The sequence below is a fragment of the Phalacrocorax carbo genome, chromosome 2, assembly GCF_963921805.1.
Source record: "Phalacrocorax carbo chromosome 2, bPhaCar2.1, whole genome shotgun sequence".
Lineage (NCBI taxonomy): Eukaryota > Metazoa > Chordata > Aves > Suliformes > Phalacrocoracidae > Phalacrocorax > Phalacrocorax carbo.
In genome coordinates, this window is record NC_087514.1 from 39,414,284 (window position 1) to 39,434,732 (window position 20,449).

Sequence of the window (20,449 nt, forward strand, 5' to 3'; positions counted from 1 at the left end):
GATGCCAGGAGAGCTGTACCAGTCTGCAGTAGTTTAAGCTCTGTCCCGAGGACACCCAGTACCTTCAGCAGGAACCGCTTACACAGGATCGGCAGAGTTCCTTGGAAGGGATTCAGTGCTTTACTGCCAGGAGCTTCAGCACCAGCAATGGTCCTGAAGATCTAGTGCTGCCAGAAAAGACACATAACCTCTGTCTATTGCCTTTGATCACAACTGAGGGGAAAACTGATTCTTGTTATCTTCGAGTCTGAAAACTGCTAACGTCCCAAAATATTGAAGATCATCTGTTTCTGTGTGGTTTGCCTGCTGCTGTCTTCTCGCTGGCCTTTTTAGGCAGGACAGATTGCAGCAATTAATGCTGGTGTGTGGAAGATTGTTCCAGAGTCTTACCTGTGTCCACCCAGACACAAAGACCTTCCTACAATGGTGAGCATTTCATCCCATACACATTATCATCTTAAAAATACCTAGCAGTTCACCAGGTTGAGCAGTCACTGCAGCTAGTTCTGGTTCACAAAACAGAGGAACCTGTGTAGTAGCTTGGGGCAAGTGGTGAAAACCGGATATTCTCTGCACCCCCATTTAATGCATAGGGCAGTACTGGAGACTACTTGTAGATGTATTCCTTTGCATGGGAGAGCCCACTGAGCAGGTATCTTTGATTTAGCAGCAGGATGGAGCTGAAATCATGTCCTGACATGCAAGCATTTTGGATTATTTAATAGTTTAATTTTTCCTTGAGGATTGATGGCTTAGTCTGTCATTTATTTGTTTGAGATATTTTATGATCTGATAATTTCTCCTCACATATTATAGTCAGGCATATTATGTATCATTTTTGCTTTATGTTTTCTATTACTGGGAATTAATTTTTCACACGGTATCTTCATTTAATTATACAATACAATCGCATGTGCACTTTGCATGAATAGGAAGAATCTGGTTTAATTTAGCCATTATATATTTTGCTATCTTGGGTTTTCCAGTTAAAATTCCCAAGTTTTTTGTTTTACCATAACAATAGTCATATTCATTGCTTTGTACATTATAACAAAAGCACTCAGATGTCAGTTCATAGATTGACATAATCAGCTTTGTCTCTTAATTAGAAAAGAGAATAAAGCTGTTTAGGGGTGTCAATAAAATGACAGATGTATCATTAACAGGAGGCTACATTGGATCAGAATGGTGCAATGCTTGGAACTGAAATGTTAAAATTTTTTACTGATAACCTTTCATTTCTAATTTTCATTTTCTTAAGGCTTTTTTTCTAATTGAAAAATAATAAAGCCAAAGGAACATAATACAGCATATAAATGGAACAATTATTGGTGATGGAGAACTTAAATTCCTTCTGTAAAGACACAAGTTTATAACCAAAGCAGAGCTATAGCTAGGAAAACCTGTTACTCAGGATTCCTGCCTACCCTCGAAACAAAATTCAGCATAGCCTATGCACCCTTTGGCCATGCCTTTGATGCACTCCTTGTCATCCTTATGATGTCACCAATTGTTTATGAGCAACAGGACAGTGTGTAGATTTTAATATGAAATCCAGGACATACCCCATACCTGACTTCTCGGAGCATCACACAGCATGAAATCTTTACAGTTAGTCTGAATAATCAGGCTAGTAATGACTTCGGTGAGTCCATATTTTGCACTTTTCTCCATCAGTTTACAATGCTGTTGATATCTATCCTTTGGCTTAATGGAAGTCCATTGTACTTGTAAGACACAGTGGCTTTCAGCTGGAACAAATAAAAATTGCAGAATATGACTGATCTCCAAATATTCAAATATTGGGACAATGGGAAGTAGATGCTTCGGGATTCAGGCATACAGATGGAAATAAGACTGCAAGCTACATCTATATCGATCTAAGGTGGCTCGTCCCAGCAGGATCTGATGTCCAGGGCATTCACAAGACCCAGCATCTCATATCAAGTTTACTGGCAACCTGAGCTAAGGGATTTTCAGAATTCCTACAGACCCAACTGTCTCTGGCAAGCAATATTAAGGTCCTTCTAGGAAGAAATCTGGGCCGAATGTCTATTCAGCATCAGCCATATGACAAAATTCAAGGTGCAAAGGGCTAGCTGCTAGGTCAAGTAGCCAGCCACATGAGAGAGCACCCTTGAGTGTTCTCTAAAACACCCACACCTATGGCTTTCTGTACCAGATGAGTGGCTGCACAGCCAGTCTCGGAGGTGTTTGAGCAAGGGGAATGATGAATGAGTGAGCTGCCTGGCCGTTGTCCCAAATTTGCATCCATTTCTGCACAGTAATAGTAACATGGATGAGTCATCCTGAATCTTTGTCTCTTTCTCTGGCTGTATCCACTATCTTTTCATTAGAACCTGTAATGCTTATTATCTCCCCAACAAAGCTGTTTTAAACTTTTAAGAGTTCATAAAGCTTTGTCGCTTCCATGAATTCTGTGTATAGGCAGCTGCCTCATCTGGTGTTTGGGATTCAGAATTTAATTATGTGGGGCTTCAAAACAGGTGTAATAGTACTCAGTTAGAATAGGTGGTTGGAAAATATTGAGCATTTCTTTAATGAAATTTCTAATTTTCAAATTCAAGCCTTTTACTTGATGGAAAATAGAAATTACTATTACCTGCACCAGGAAGTTGAGGTCTATCCTATACCCTTGAACTGAAGCAGGAAATTAGTTGCTGAGGTGAACAGCTCTGGTGCCAGCATGATCCACAGCGGAATGCTCCAGCATGCGGCATAGGGGGTTCCCAAACTGGGAGAGCCAAGAGGGCCACCAGGACCCTGCAGCTCACATGACAGCGGCTGACAAGACCCAGGTGGCACCAGGAGCAATGGCAGCCAAGTCCCTACATGTATAAAATAAGCCCTTAGGGTATGCTCATGAGCAGGAGCATCATGAACTGGGCATGGTGTGGCAGTTTGTGCAGCAGTTCACGCAGAAAGGCATGCAGGAAGGGCGCTGAAGCTCTGCCACCTCAAGCAGGGATCAATGGTGTCCACCCGGCAGAAAGCCAAGGCCTCTCTAAGCTCTGCACCCACCATGACTGACGCAGCTTCCCAGACAGAGCTCCATCGGGAACACGCTGCCACCCAGGTGTCCGGCTGCAGGGTGTGCCCCGGTTTTATGCCAGTATTGGACAACAGCAATGAGCACATCTGTGGGAGGTGCAACCGGGTAGAAGAACTCTGCTTGGTGAAGAGCTCCAGGAGAAGAGTAGGTTGAAAGAGGATCAGGGAGTGCGAAAGAGAGACTACTGGAATCACACCCTACCTTCCCTTAGACAGCCCAGCAGGCAGACAGGACTCATGATATGGAGGATTCCTTATCCTCTCTCCACCTGGCTGAATACCGTGACTTAAGGGATAGGTGGCAATGGCGACAAGTTCCTGCCTGGTGCAGCAGGAGTGTCTCCTGTGTGACTGCCCCACCTTCCCAGGTGCCCTTGCATAATAGGTATGAGGCTCTGCAAGTGGAACCAAACAATAATGAGGGCGATGGTTCGTCTAGCTTAGAGGTGTCACTGAGGTTAAGTCAGCCTACACCCTGCATCAAAACTGGTTCCATAAAGCAAAAAGACGGGTCTTTGTCATAGCAGACTCCCTCCTGAAGGGAACAGGAGGTCCAACATGCAGACCAGACCCACTTCTTCGGGAAGTCTACTGCCTCCCTGGGGCCTGGGTAAAAGATGTGAAGAGAAAGCTTCTCACCCTGGTACAGCCCTCAGATTGCTCCTTTATTGATTTTTCAGGTAGGCAGTGATGAAGTTGCAACTAGAAGTCCAAGGGCGATCAAGAGAGACTTCAGGGCCTTGGGACGACTAGTTAAAGGGTCAGGGGCACAAGTAGTATCATCCTATATCTTTCCAGTTGCAGGGAATGATGAGGGAAGAAGCGGGAAGAGCCAGCAGATCAATACCTGACTTCAAGCCTAGTGTCACCAGAAGAATTCTGAGGTTTTTGATCATGGCTCGATCTGCACGACACCAGGCCTGCTGGCAACAGACGAGGTACACCTGTCTCAATGCGGAAAAGGTTCCTTGCGCAGGAGACAGTAGGGCTCATTGATAGAGCTTTCAAGCAGATTCGAAGGGGTGAAAGGATAAAACCAGGCTTGCTAGAGATAAGCCTGGAGGTGGCACACCAATATTTGAGGGGTAGTGTGCTACGCAGCAAGGCCCTTCGGTCTGCCATCTCAGTGGAGGTAAAGGATGGAGATCCATGTGGCAGCAGAGATGCAAGGGTTATGGATGTGTTAGAAACCATGGAAGCGCCTGAGAATGGTCACGTAGGAATTAGGCCTTCTCCCCCCAAAAAGGTGGCGGGATTAATAGCCCAGCTGAAGTGCATCTACACCAATGCATGCAGCATGGGCAACAAACAGGAGGAGCTGGAAGCCGTTGTGCAGCAGGAAAACGATGATATAGTTGCCATCACAGAAACATGGTAGGATGACTCGCACAGCTGGAGTGCTGCAATGGATGGCTATAAGCTCTCCAGAAGGGATAGGCAAGGGAGGAGAGGCAGTGGGGTAGCCCTGTATGTTAGGTAGCGTTTTGATTGCCAAGAGCTTAATGATGGTGTCAATAGGGTTGAGTGTTTATGGGTAAGAATCAGGGGGAAGGCCAACAAGGCAGGTATCAGGGTGGGAGTGTGTTATAGACCACCCAGCCAGGATGAAGAGGCAGATGAAATACTCCATAAGCAGCTGGCAGATGTCTCACAATCGCTAGCCTGTTTTCTCACGCGGGAATTCAACTTAGCAGATGTCTGCTGGAAATACGATACAGCAAAGATGAAACAGTTCTGGAGGTTCCCGGAGTACGTGGACGATAACTTCATAACACAGCTGGTGAGTGAGCCAACTAGGGAAGGTGCCGTGCTGGTGCTGTTGTTTGCGACCAGAGAAGGACTTGTGGGGGATGTGATGGTTGGAGGCTGTTTTGGGCACAGTGATCATGAAATGACAGAGTTTTTGATTCTTGGAGAAGTAAGGAGGGCATTAGCAGAACTGCCACCTTGTATTTCTGGAGGGCAGGCTTTGGCCTGTTTAGGAGCCTGGTTGGCAGAGTCCCCTGGGAGGCAGCCCTGAAGGGCAAAGGAGTCCAGGAAGGCTGGGCATTCTTTAAGGAGGAAATCTGAAAGGCGCAGGAGCAGGCCATCCCCATGTGCTGAATGACAAGCCAGCAGGGAAGAAGACTGGCCTGGCTGAACAGAGAGCTTTGGCTGGAACTCGGGGAAAAAAGGAGAGTTTATAACGTTTGGAAGAAGGGGCAGGCATGTCAGGAGAACTACAAGGATGCCGTGAATTTATGCAGGAGAAAATTAGGAGGGCCAAAGCCCAGCTAGAGCTTAACCTGTCTATTGCTGTAAAAGAAAATTAAAAATGTTTCTATAAATACATTAGCAACAAAAGGAGGGCTAAGGAGAATCTCCATCCTTTATTGGACGCGAGGGGAAACACAGTGACAAAGGATGAGGAAACAGCTGGGGCACTTAATGCCTTCTTCGCCTCCACCTTTAATAGTAAGACCAGTTGTTCCCCAGGTGCCCAGCTCCCTGAGCTGGAAGACAGGGATGGGGAGCAGGATGAAGCCCCCACAATCCAAGGGGAAATGGTTAGCGACGTGCTACAGCACTGAGACACACACAGGTCTATGGGGCCAGATGGGATCCACCCAAGGATACTGAGGGAGCTGCAGAAGTCCTCACCAAGCCACTTTCAATCCTTTATCAACAGTCCTGGCTAACCAGGGAGGTGCCAGTTGGCTGGAGGTTAGCAAATGTGACGCCCGTCTAGAAGAAGGGCCGAAAGGAGGATCTGAGGAACTACAGACCTGTCAGCCTGACTGCAGTGCTGGGGAAGGTTATGGAGCAGATCATGTTGAGTGCCATCACGCAGCATGTACAGGATAAGCAGGTGATCAGGCCCAATCAGCATGGGTTTATGAAAGGCAGGTCCTGCTTGACTAACCTGATCTCCCTCTATGACAAGGTGACCCACATAGTGGAGGAGGGAAAGGCTGCGGATGTTGTCTACCTGGACTTTAGTAAAACCTTTGACACTGTTTCCCACAGCATTCTCCTGGAGAAACTGGCTGCTCATGGCTTGGACGGGCGTACTTTTTGCTGGGTAAAAAACTGGTTGGATGGCCGGGCCTAGAGGCCTAAATCCAGTTGGTGACTGGTTGTTCCCCAGGGCTCAGTACTGGGGCCAGTTCTGGTTAATATCTTTATGAATGACCCGGAGGAGGGGATTGAATGCACCCTCAGTAAGTTTACAGATGACACCAAGTTGGGCAGGAGTGTGATGGGAAGAAGGCTCTGCAGAGGGATCTGGAGAGGCTGGATCGATGGGTGGAGGCCAACTGTATAAGGTTCAACAAGGCCAAGTGCTGGGTCCTGCCCTTGGGTGACAGCAACCCCTTGCAACGCTACAGGCCTGGGGAGGAGTGGCTGGAGAGCTGCCTGGCATAAAAGGACCTGGGGGTGTTGCTCGACCGCCGGCTGAACATGAGCCAGGAGTGTGCTCAGGCGCCAAGAAAGCCAACAGCATCCTGGCTTGTATCAGGAATAGTGTGGCCAGCAGGAGCAGGGAGGTGATCGTGCCCCTGTACTCGGCGCTGGTGAGGCCACACCTTGAATACTGTGTTCAGTTTTGGGCCCCTCACTACAAGAAAGGCACTGAGGTGCTGGAGCGTGTCCAAAGAAGGGCAACAAAGCTGGTGAAGGGTCCAGAGCACAAGTCTTATGAGGAGCGTCTGAGGGACCTGGGGTTGTTCAGCCTGGAGAAAAGGAGGCTGAGGGGAGACCTTCTTGCTCTCTACAACTACCTGAAAGGAGGTGGTAGCGAGGTGGATGTTAATGTCTTCTCCCAAGTAACAAGCGATAGGACAAGAGGAAATGGCCTCTAGTTGTGCCAGGGGAGGTTTAGATTGGAGATTAGGAAAAATTTCTTCACTGAAAGGGTTGTCAAGCATTGGACCAGGCTGCCCAGGGAAGTGGTTGAGTCAGCATCCCTGGAGGTATTTAAAAGAGGTGTAGAGGTGACACTTAGGGACATGGTTTAGTGTTGGACTTGGCAGTGCTAGGTTAGTGGTTGGACTTGATGATCTTAAAGGTCTTTTCCGACCTAAATGATCCTATGATTTGATGAAATTATGCAATTGGACTGTTTCTGAAAAAAAATACAATGTTTCAGTAAATCTAGGACAGGCAAGTCTTGGACTCTTCAGAATGATGGTCCTTTTATCACCCAGTATTACTTTGGTGCCAGAAGCAACTTAGGAAAACAATGAAACAAGTATTAATTTTCAATTGTAATATCTCTGATTACGGTCCCCAACTTGATATTTACTCAACTTAATTTAAAAAATTGAGAATTGTATTTATATTTTCTACTCCCATCTTTCACAGCAGAGGGATTTAAAACATGTTCAGACCTACAATGTCCCAGTTACTGTTCCATCCTATGATCTTAAATTAATAATCTTTTGCTTTCCATGACTGCAGAATGAAAATGTTGTCTTGATTTACCTAAAACTGGAATTAATTGGGTTACCTAAAACTGATGAGGATGTTGTACATTCCAGAGAACTCACACAAATACAAGGCCAGGATTTTCATTTAGGTTTAATCCTCATGCCCTTGAACACAGTACACTTTACATAAATATTTAAGAAAGACAGCTGCAGACCAATTAAAGGAATGTATTTTCCAAGCATCAAACCATTGTTTTCAGGCAATAAACTGAAGCTCTTAAATTGATACATATTAAATCTGTTATGGGCTCAGCAGAGTTTTAGGCTCAGGAGAGGGAAAAGCATATGAGAGCACACCAGGGGGAGGTCAGGCAGAGATTGCCTGTGAGATACACAGCCCACCACCCAGCTCACAGGGTGTCTGCATGGGCTGCAGACAGCTGCAGGCTGCTCCACAAATCCGCCCAAGGAGGAGAGGGCACAACCATCCCTCTTGTTAGTCCTTTCAGCATCCTAGGAAATGCTGTGGGCACACTGAGAAGGCCGCAACTGTCTTCATTCTGATATTTGCTGAATAAAATTGAGGAGCAGCTGTTTTGTGGGAAATATATCTAAGATTTTTTTTTTGATCTTTAAAAACAGAAATATTTTAACATCATTCAGAATTTCCCTCATAATGAGAGGTCTAGTTTCAGGCTAGTCCTACCCAGAAATGTGCAGTAGAAGTCTGCACTTCATACCTGCTCACTTCAGACTAGATACTCGATGAGTTGCTGTTACATAGCATATAGCATGGAGTACAGAAGGGTGCTGCTTATACACATGGTAATGCTACCCAGCCCTAGAAAAATAAATTTACAAATAATCAGGTTTGTTGCCCCATAATTTTGACAGCTTGTTAAGGCAGGGACAGGACTTAGCCAACTACGAACTATGAGAAACTCTGGCTTGAAAAAGACTCATGTGTGCTATTGCAGCCAGGGGCAGAGCCAGAGCAGAGCTCAGGGAAAGAGGAGAAGGAGGGAAAGGGTGCAAGTGAAATGGAAAACAGATCAGTGAAGTTTTGGAAGAAGAGGAGGGATGTGAGGGAAGAGTGTAGAAGCATATCTGGGAAGAGGGAAGAAAGGAGAGACTTGCAACTAGTGAGGAGCAAAAGAGGAAGAGTGCGCATTGCAACATGCTTTCTGCTGAAATAAATCACCTGCAGTTGCTGCTGAGAGAAGTAAAATCACTTCAGATTGAGAATCTGAGATGTTAATCTAGGTTGGTGGCAGAAGCAGGAAAGAATGAATGTGGAGAAATAGGCTTGTAGCACTGGGAGGAAAAGAGAAAACAAGGATCTGGGAAGCAAGTATGTATAATACTTTAAAAGGAAAGAAGTCTTACTAATACTATGTTCATCTTACAAACTTTAAGGCTTTTGAAACATTCATCTGTGTACAGTATTCAGTTGCTGGTTTACTGCAATATATGCATGAGTGACAGGATTAGTTATCTTCTCTCAGTATATCATTACAACTTCAAGTTGTATTTAAAAATAAGTGGACTAAGTAAGACACCTGGGATATTTTTGTATTTATTCAGCTGTTCAGATTATACTTTGGAATTTTTCAATACATTTTTGAACAAAACATATACATCCTGACTGTTAATTATGTATACGATTAATGAAATGTCTGTCATCTGAAGCTCTTGGGGGAGAAGAGGGAAATCGCTTGCAGATCGCCACGTGCTGTTGTGCTTCCACTTAGCGTATGCATGGCCATAACTGTGGGAGTCATGAAATCATTAATTAAAGACTTTATAGTTGTGTTGCATCCTTTTTCAAAGATTAAATGCAAATTTTTTTATTCATCTAAAGCTACGTGTGTGCAGATATTAAGACAGAGTAAGTGGCCCTGTTTCTGTAGTTAATTACCTCGATAAATCGGGAGTGGGCTGCTGGTATTTGAAAATCACGTGCACAGTAGACAGAGTGAGTAAGAAAACAGTTTTCTGCAGTGTTCTGTTGTTGGCCTAAATGGTATACAACGCAGTCAGGCCAAAAGGGTAGTACTGATACTCATAATACCACCATAGCTATAACATCAGAAGTTTGCTGCAATAAAACTAGATATTGCAATAAAACTAAATGTTTGTGTTACTATTACAAAAAAATTGCAACACCGCTCAATTTTTCCTATGGTGAAATTACTCTCTGTTTGCATATATGCATATGGGTGTGCATATATAGAAATAAGTATGTTTATATACACTTAATCTGTGTTCATAAATACACGTGTATACGCACACATGCATTCTGAATGAATTGTGGTTGCCTCTTGAAAATGGTTAATATTCCCTGGAAGGGGAAATGGAGAAAGGGAGTGATTTTATTGATTCAATCTCAATAACAAAGATCAATTTTGCAATGGACAGTGCAGACATACACTGTAGAAAGGCTGTTCCTGTCCCCAGCTAAGATAGGAGACAACAGATGAGTATAGACAGGCAGGAAAGCATGGTGGGGAAACTGGACAAGACTCACCAACAGCGTTACGCATCCTCGGTGCCCATGCAGTATGTATGTGGTCTGCAGTGGTGACAGTGGCGGTCAGGATTCAAGAAGGGGTTTGACTGAACTGGAAATGAAAGCAGGTGGGCAATATTTGGACTAAGAATATATTGCACGAGATGAGAGCAGAGGCTCCCCAGATCTGAACAGGAGCTTGGTTTGAGAAGAAAATTAACCGTGGGCGAGTGAAGGGGCTGAATGGTGGTGGCAGGTCCCTGGAGGCACCCCGAGAAGGATGGGCAGCCGGGGCAGAAGTTTGCAGAGGGATCATGGGGAGGAGAAAAAGGTTTGCAGATGAGTGGGCCAGGAAAACTGGCATAAAAAAACAAATGTGGGAGGAGACATGTAGGAGCGTCATCCTCTCTTTGCTACATAAGTGAGCAGCTCTAACCTATCTGTGTTATTAGTAAAGACCAATACTTCCAGAAAGCCTTTTCACTCCTTTTCTCTCTAGTGATTATAGAGAACTTAAAAGATGTCCGGCTTAACAAAGACACCAAGCTTTTGGACAGCTCAGTTACATTAAATGAAGGGTCTATTTTCATTACCTTTTTTGTTCTAATGAACATCCTGCATTATTTAGCATTCATACAGTTTTATAGAGAATAATATTTGATTTTTACAATTAATCTTTTTTCTTTACTTCTGAAATTATATACTATATACTCAAAGTAAATACAGTTGCACACAGAAGCGGCAATATCCTTCCATCTACATTCTCCTCTGTTTCCTTGTTACTAAGGTTTTTTGAATGTGATAATGTCCTACCACTGCTTCTGAGATTTCCTGAATGTATTTGTTTGCTCTTTATTACGTAAGGAATGATTTCTGCCTGTTTGAATATATTTCTGTGGGGAGTGCTGACATTCTTATCCACACTTCACTTGTCATTTCTAGGCCAGACGATTAATATGATTTCCTACTATGAGCTACTTCTTGTGTATAGTTTTAACATGTGTTGCAGCAAGGCAGTATATGAAAGTGCAGAAATGGCTTACAAAAGAGATGGATATTAGGCAAGAGTCGTTGAGTTCTCTTAGGTAAAGTCAGTTAATGTGCAGCATAAATGTGTTTCTGATAGTGGTAAAAGGAAATACTAGTGGACTTCATATTCTGATCCCATCCTTCTCACATCAATACAGGAAAAAAGTGTTTATGTTTGTGGGTTATACCAAAAGAGGGGCGGCTGCAAGCCTGCAAAGGAGGGATTAGCGTTTCAAATGGCAAACTGGAAAACACAGAGGACTAATGAACAGCATCTGGACAGGACCACGGTCTTTTCTCTGGGAAAAGGCTGAGGGCTGTAACGGTTCCCAAGCTGGGTTTTTATCAACACAGTGGTGATTTTGCATAGAAAGCTGAGATTGTGCTGGGAGTCAAAGCTGGGTGAGTCACCCTCGAGATGGAAGAGGTAATTGTTCCACTGAGCTCAGTGCAGGACACTGCTGTAGAGGAAAGTGTGGGCTAACATTAGAGAACCAAGGGGGGGTGTGGTGTGACATAAGTATGTAGAGGTCTAGAAAATAGTTATGAGGAAATACTGGAAGAAACTGAGGTTGTCTGACCTGAAAAGGACTAAGGGAGAACATAATAAGTACCTTGAAATACATTAAGTGCTCCTGCAGAAGTGGAGTCATTTATTCTTTTATCCTTCACAGGCAGAATGAGAAGTAGTGGGCTTCAGGTATGACATGAAGATAAAGGTTAGATATGAGGAGAAATTTTCTGATAATAAGGACAGATTGCTTGGGGAGGCTGTACAGACTCTGTTACTGAGTGTCTTTGAGAACAGCATAGACAAATATGAGGGAAGATATCGGTGCAAAACAGCACCCTACCTGGGATACGAGGCATGGAATAAATAACCTCTCATAACCCCTTCTTAGCCTCTTTGATTAGAGCTGAATTAAGAAAGGAAAAGCCCTGGCTGGGCAAGTGATCTCAAATGTAAAACATAATAGAATAACCTAGGGCTTTGTCAAGGAAGGTGTTGAGTAGTCGTGGGTGCTCTCACTGACCTCACCTAGAGCAGAAACAAAGTAGGATTTCAAGGATGGGGCCATAAGCACTGAAATTATATTAACTTTTAACATTGCTGACTTATTGTCACGTTGGCCAGGCCTTGCCTTTTCCATGACTCCTATCCTGGCTGTTATGAAACGTTACATTACATTTTGTGTAGGACCTTTCTGGGAATTTTCAGCCTCTGATAAAACCTGAGGCAAAAGGGCTTTTTCAGAGGGCTTCCATTGTAGAACTGTTCAGATTACTTTCTCACAATGGTATTTACTTGCCTTTTGGCTTTTTAGGCAATGTCCCAACCAGTCACTACAGGTAGTGGTTGCATTTATGGATGTGTCCTTCAGCACACCACAAGTTTGAAGTGTGAAGGGCTGGCATGTACAATGTCAACCTACAATTGTTGAGATAATTTAGCCTAAAAAACTGCAAAGGAATAAGATTTCCTAGAGAGTGATATTTGAGAGCTACTGAATGAGTTGTTGACTATTGATATTATTTTGGGATATTTAGGGATGACCCAAATGAAATTACTGGACAAGAGAAAAAAGAAGAGGCTCCTTTGATGAACGGATTACAACACAAGTTAAGAGATCTTATCAACAAAAGGCTTGTATGATTTTACATTAAAAAATATATTTTTATTAGCATCCCAGAAGTTCTTGACATGAAAAGCTTCCAACAGAAGTGTTGCCTTTTTCTGTGGGGCAAAAAAAATCACTCTCATAATTCACTGGTTGGTTGGTTGGCTTGTTTTTGTCAGCATTTCTCCCAGTTTGTCTCACATTACCACTAGAGTCTACCCTTGGTGTACTGCTCCTTTTGGGAGCGCAGATGAAATCTTCTCTCCTTGGTGTGCTCTAAAGTATATTTGCTAATTTTTCCTGTCTTTCTCTTTTCTTTTACGAGTGATCTTTATGCTAGTGAAAAAGAGAAGGTTATCAGTACTTCAGCGTGAAATCACTTTACCTAGGCAAAAGTATAGGAGGCAGCAGTGTGAGGTTTTTTCCATCCCAGGGCTCTTGTTCCTTCGCTGAGTCAATCCATGTCTGCATCTCTATGTCAAGACTTGGCCTAATGCATCCATTTACTCCACATAAGCCTCCAAATAGTGATCAGATAGGAGCAGCATCTGGTCCTTACCTCTGTAGGAGGTATGTAAGCTGAGAATTCAAAGGTAGAAGGCTGTATATTGCTAAAACTCATCTGCCTTTTTCTGCAGGGAATACTTTTTCATACCACATGTATTTATCCTGGAAAATTTAGAGTTCCAGGAAGTCACAGAGGCAGATAATCTAGACGAGTTATTTAAGGCATGCACCATTTTATAAATATCAAAAGATTGTGTTGTGGACGAATATTTGGAAGATAATATTTTTTCTGTCCTCATAGGTTCAAAATACCTAATGCTATGAGGAGGTCTGAGGGGAAAACTGTAACTGCTAAATTGAAAAAAATAGGAAGATAGGCTTGCTGGCTTTCTCTTGTCCTAAGTTTCCTGTGCTCTCTCTCTCATAATACAAGAAGACACTCCAGACACCACATTTCTGGGGATTACCTTTCTTGGGGTTGAAGCCTTTGGCCTCATTCTTTTCCTCACAGTTAGAGTGTTCATAAGCCCCTGGAAAGACACTGTCTGTCATGTCTTGTTGCTTAAATATTGTGATCAAGCCTGTGAATAATCTCAAACTGCCTTGACATGTTCATAATAGCTTTTGTTCTACTTCTGTACCCATCTATTTCCATTCCTTAAAGTCCCCCAGCATGGTGTGTTCCAGCTTGGATGTGGTATGTGACGGTTTGACCAGAGGCGCTATGGGAAAATCAGACCAATACCTTTAATTTTTGTGGATGTGACAAATGGTGTGGTGGTAAACGACCCTCGGTGGTAAACAGTATTGTTAGACCTTCTTCTCCCCAGCTTGCTGTTTTTTTCACCCTTTGATGAAAGTTGTTGAGAAGTGGTCAGCTGAAGCGGTCGTACCCTGCAGAGTGACGTGTTCATGTAGGGCTTTTTCAGCTGCGCTGTGTGCAGTGAAGGCTGCATTAACACCAGATGCCAATCATACACCACCGGTGGATTTGCAAGATTATAGGACAGGAAAAAAGATTAAGGTTAAGCACAGGGCACAATAGAGATTACTTATGGTAATGAATTGTATAATTTTTCTAGACAGATCTGGATTAATGTTTATCCCAGGCAAGAGATTACTGTATGTCTGATTCTAGTTGTAAACAGACATTATTAAACAGAAGGTTTATGTTCATGAAATGCGACTATGGGTGTTAAAGCACTTATGATTTATTATGTGCAAAGAGAAAAATTAACCTGTTCATCTGCTATAGTACAAGATGCGCTGTGGATTTTTGCATAATTTGGAAGGCATCTGCTCCTTTGGAATACAAATAACCAGTGAAATGAGAAGGATTCTCCTCTCATTTACACTGATCCTGCGCCCAGCACTGCAGAGGAGCTGAAGTGGTGTAACCAGCAAAAGAAGAGTCTTGTGTGCTTTTATAAAGCAATAATATTTCTGTGAGAGATAATGTTGACAAAGCCTATTTGTTTGTGAATCTTTAGGGTATTTTCTTTACAATTAAATAAAAAAGGTTAATGTTCAGAGAGCTTAACAAATTACCTTATTTGGGTTTCCCAAATAAATCCCTTTCACTAACAGAAAACATAATGTTTAAAGATGTTGGATTTTAAAAAATATATTTTAAATTTATTTTTCATATAATTTGTATTGCAGATTATTTTTCTGCTGCTTTGTTGCATCGCTGCTGCTTAGCATAAGTGAGACATAGGTACAACATCCACATTTTTTAATACTGCCTTACCTCAGTAGCTAAATAATCATGCCAGAGTCAGTGACTTTTGTGGTTTGGGTGAGCTGGAAAATCTCCCTTAAGGAAACTAAACAATGAAACTTTCCTTCTTTGACCGAGTAGACATTTCAACTTTATTACTTGCTAACAAGGAAGTATCTTTTCTCTGTGAAAGCAAAGAAAAATTACAGTTATCAAAATCTGTTAATTCTATTTATGGGCTGTATTTGTAGCCAGCTGATTTTTGCATAATGCCATTTGAAATCATCCATTTAACAACGATGGATAATACAACTGCATTGCTTTCCCTCCACTTTGTAACTGATCCGTCTACTTAGAGATGGCATTGGACATGTTGTTGATGCTTTATTTGTAAAATTCACTCACATTTGTGAGAAGTTTGTCTGTTGAGTCTTACTGACTTCAGAGAGGCGTCTCAGACAAGATATTCCTGTATATAAGCACAAGCAGCCCAGTCTGTAAAAAAGATAGGAATGTGGAGCGAAAAGGCCTGGGAATATTACAAGGTGTGCTAAGTGAATTAAAATTTAAGCAGTTAAACCAGGACTGAATAAAACATAATCTGGTAAGATGTTCTGAATGCTTCACTTTACAAAGTTGCTGCCTTAAATTGCCATCGAAACACTTCATATTGCTTTTTTATATTTCTTAACTGTATTTTACATTTGATAAAATATATAATGAGAAGAATTTAACTTTAACATTTTTAATACTTTGCCTAATTATCAAATTTTACAACAGCTGTGAAGTGTGAGTCCAGTGTTAAAGTTTGTCAACAAATTAATTAACCAGTAGAAGTTTCTCTGGGCTTTGTTAATGGTTCAGTGTAGCATCTGAAGGTGATGGGAACTTCTGGAGGAACCCAGGATGCAGGTGAGAGTCCTGAAGGAAGCTGGGGTCAGCTGAATTGCACTGCTTAAAAGTTTGTGCAGCGAAGCATTGTACTTTGGGAGGCACTAAAATATACGCAGCTCTCTTTTCTTTGCTGTGTGTTGGCAGACATCTATAAGTCATGAAGATGACCTCCACCTTCCAAAGAGAAGGAAAGCTAGAAATGAAGACGCATTTCTGTTATCAGTCTGCTGTGGGTCGTAAGTTGAACTGGTGTTATATTTTCCTCTGAAAGCCACATAGCCTTGACATGGTGTTTAACAGTGTTAAGCTTATTGCTGCTGAGCTAAACATGTCTGAAGCGAACGATGACCCTCACGTCTGTGCAATAGCAAAATGTCTTCCTGATGTGATCCCACAGACTTGGAGCATTAAGTTAATTTTCCCCTGGATTTCTGAGCTGCCTCCTTTTTACCCGGCGGAGAGCTTGTGAAGAATACAGCTTCTGACCGAATGACAGAACGTGGAGGGTGAAATTAGATGCATTCAATTAGAAGATGACAAAAAGCCTATCTAAATATTTGTCAGGATGCAACTTACGGGATGTAGTGTCCAGCCCGGGAAGTGAAGGGAGGCTGCTCTCAGGACTTAATAGTTGGGGGGGTCGAGTGGGGGGAATGGGTAAATCATCCAGGTTCTTTGTGGGCTTGGAGAGGATAATTGAGGGTATCGAGTGGGCTGTTGTGCTTCCAGGGCTGGTGATCCGTCTCGTGTAATCTCAGATTAGTTCTTTTCTTGTATTCACTTAATACAGAATTAACCGTTACAAAGTTTTGTGGACGACTTGAGTAAGTAGTGTTATTTGACTGCTAGAGGATGGATAATGCAGTGTTTATGGGCGGTATTGAAAAAAGAGGCGCTCCACCTTCCCCACAAAAAAAAACACCACAAAACAAACAAAACCCCAAAGCCACAAAACCCGAAGAAACAAAAAAGCCAGGGCAAACGTGTCTGCTGTGAGATTGTCAGGTTTGGACCAGAAGGTTGCTGGTTTTCCAGAGGACAAAAGGATGTTCTTGAAAATTAACACTCAGAATTAGCAGTCCATTAAACAGAAAGAGATCAGGATATGCAACTCGGTTTGGCCACGTTTGTTTATCTGTAAATTAGATTTATAGCAACTTTTTAAAGTGAGAGATCAAATCCCTTGTAATTTCCTGCTCAGAAGGTTTCAATTATGAAAATAAAAATTTTAAATGCATCATGTCATGTTGACTTTTTTTTTTTTTTTAATTTTCTGTTACGGCAGTTTAAGGGAGAATGTGACTATGATAGGGTTAATCCAGCTACATAAAAATCCATGCTGTGTATGATAGTAGTAAAGCTTGTGATCCCTTGATCTTTGATTAGATCCAAGCTAGTAAATATCTTGTGTTTAATCAGAATGAGTTGTTCTGCATGTAGTATAAGTCACCTTCACAGATGGGATGTAGCAGCAGAGTTGTTCGTGAATATTTGTTTTAATCCTTTCCAGAGCAAGCACGCTTTATGTTTCTTTGTTGTAAATCAGATTCAAGCAACTAAAGACCAGCACGAAGGAAAGACATTTACTTGCAGTCAGGAATAGGACAGTGTGGGAATCTTTTTTTCCTTTTTAAAGAAAAATGTAACTTATTAGATTTTTAAAAGGTATTTTATACTATTCCATAAACATAACTAACACACCGTGGCTCTTTTAGACGGGATGCAAATATCGTTATCTAGAATTTCATCTTAAACTGTTCATACACGTTCCTAGCTTAGGATACTATAAATATATGGAGACTAAGATTTATTATGGTAAATGTTTGGCCTCTATCATTATTCTATATTTTAAAGATATTTAGTTGGAATGGTAGCTGGTCTGTGTGCTGGTGAACTGAAATTCTTAATGCATTATCTGTAAGGCTAGTTGTTTTGTGTGGTATGTTGGCGTCCTATTTACCTAAATCTGTCATAATTGCCTTCCAATACATCTTCCTCTGACACTCCAAATATTGAAAATGAGAGGACTCTTTGCTGGGAGATTTTCTGCCGAACGTCATTTTTCTGTGTTCTTAACTTGATGGTAATAACTGGATGACCTGTAGTTAAATGCATCTCAGTTTCTCTCACTTATTTTTCCTAATCACCACACAGAGCCTTCTGTGCTCAGAGGTGTGATTAGATTTAACCTGCCGTCATATCTGAAGAACTTTCTGTACAACATATTATACATTGCAAGAATTATATATGTAGATGGTGAGTCTAAGTGTAATATATAAATAGATATAAAGATGAGTTGCTTTCATGTCAAGGTTAATTCCTTTTTTTTTTTTTTTCTGTTTTTAACAGGAAGACTGGAGAACCCCCACTAATAAATGGCTGGATACCTTACCTTGGGAAGGCTTTGATCTTTAGAAAAGACGCTTTCAAATTCTTACTGGATCAGCAAAAGAAACTTGGAGATATTTTCACTGTATATATTGCTGGTGAGAAATATTTTAGTATTTCTCTTTATTTTTTCCATCAGTTAAATTATATACTAATCCAAATGTTTAGTTTAGAATCTTCCTTAACCAAAAACATTTTTGCATAGCATAGACCAATAAAAAATAATTAAATTCAAATGTATTGTGTGCATAGTAAGTATCCATAGGATATAATTATGAGCATGTGGATTTATGTACATCTATAGGTATATATGCGTATTGACAGAATTCGTAGGCATGTAATGTATGAACATAGAGTTTGCCAGCACATTTAATTGTGTATTGTTTTTTTTTTTTCCTAAAGAAGGGAGAACTAACATCATCTTGACACCACACAGAAAAATATCAGATTAAATTTAGAAAACACTTAGAAAAAAAGTGCAGAATATGTTCTCACACATTTTACAACTGGTTGACAGGAACACAAGGGAATGAATGACACATTGACTCAGTGATACAATCAGGACTGGAACACAGAAACTTCCCATTGCCAGCCTCTTTCTCTGATCATGCTTGCTGAAAATAACAATATAATAAAGTATGATATAACCTTGCTGCTTTCTGTATTTATAGCTGTATTACTACACTAGCTCGAATACAAACATTTGAGTGAGTTCACATAGACACTTAGCTGTAGAAGGAAAACATAGAATGAAACTGGAATCTTGAATAAAACTTAAATGTATAAATTTACATATGTGTGTACACACACAGATGTACTTTTTATTAAAATCAACTTAAAATTCAGTATCTTCCCCTGTTCAGAAAAAGACCAATTCTTGTTAGTGTCAGTGGATGTAGTGGATCTTTCACCCCTTTACATGCTGATGTCCTTTTTCAAATGATCAACCTTAGAGTTGAGAGTATCTTGTTTTTAGCTACCCCTGTATTTTTAGAGGGTTGCAGATAAAAATGTAAAGTATAAAGTTTACTTTGTAATTTCATGGCAGTAACACTAGCTCTATATTTCCATATAAGTAGTATTTTGGAATAAAAATAATTATTTTCTTAAAAAGTTGATTAATTAAATTGCAAACCATATGTTTAATTAATAAAATTTTTCTTCCTATTACCAGGTCTGTTCTTTTTTTTCCTTTGGAAGATCATTTTTATTGCTTTTAAATGTGTGGGGGGTTTTTTTATTCATTCAGAGTTTTTTCTTTGGAAACTGGAATGCTTAGGGTTTTTTCCACCCTTTTTTCCAAGTGAGTTTGACACATTATAAAACCAACTTTTTTTTAAATACAGTCTTTTTTTATTTTTAATGTACATTTGCACTATATACAGTTATGGCTTCGTACGAATACAGATTAATAATTACAATTCAGAGACTACCTTAGTACTTTCATAAAACCAGATAGAGTCATACTTTAGAATCCTTACTGTGTTTAATCAAATATTTCTTTCTCTTTCACCTCTGTATTATTTTATGAAAGACTATGATTAGAGATTTGTGTCTTTAAGCAATCCATAAGCGTAATATAGTTTCATTAATTTCTATTTGCATGATAAACAAAATTCTGTTTCAACTTATCTCCCTGTGCTCCGGTCTTTTGAGGAAACCTTCCTTCATAGAGACTGAGGTAAACAGAGTGAGTTCTGCATAGCATTTCAGCTTTATGCAGGGAAATCTTTGATTTTGTGGATTTGTCATATCAGAGATACCACTTTAAGGTCTCTTTTTTTCAGTATAAAAATACTGATCGTCAGGACTTCACTAAGAAGAAACAGTTTGTCATCCACAAGTCAAAGAAGAAGCCGAAGCTAGTTAGTACCTCCTATCATGTCCTGATCTGAAGACATACAGGATTTCTATATGTCTTACTGATTTGACAAAGATGATTCTTGTATGTTCGGCAGACATAGCGTAGCCTGCTGTATATAGACTATCATTACTTTACCCCCCGGTGGGTGTCTAAAGGTCCTGTCAAAAAATTCTATCAATATATATTGTTCTAATTATTGGTTCTCAAACTAGTTCATTTGGAAAACGCGGAACGATGCTTGGAGTTTCTGGCGTTGCCCCGTACCGGTAATGCGATTTCGCTGATTGTACTTTCCCATGTGATGAGCAAATGATTGTCATCCCTAAAAGTCACAAGGGACATGGATGTCATCTTAATAAAGAAATTAAAAAGCACATCTTTCTATGAGAAACAATGTAAATTCCTGACCTGTCGCAGAAAATAGTTCTCTAATTGGTA

At 41.1% G+C, this 20,449-nt stretch overlaps 1 protein-coding gene across 2 annotated transcripts in view; it reads left to right on the top strand.

The window, feature by feature from the left end:
• The window catches only part of LOC104047148 (cytochrome P450 7B1), a 139,551-nt gene that overhangs the window by 95,984 nt on the left and 23,118 nt on the right, over positions 1-20,449 (top strand). For both annotated transcript variants that reach the window (XM_064442635.1, XM_064442636.1), the window contains exon 2: positions 18,109-18,245. In XM_064442635.1, the coding sequence (XP_064298705.1) occupies positions 18,109-18,245 (137 nt within the window). The remainder of the gene's footprint in view (positions 1-18,108; positions 18,246-20,449) is intronic.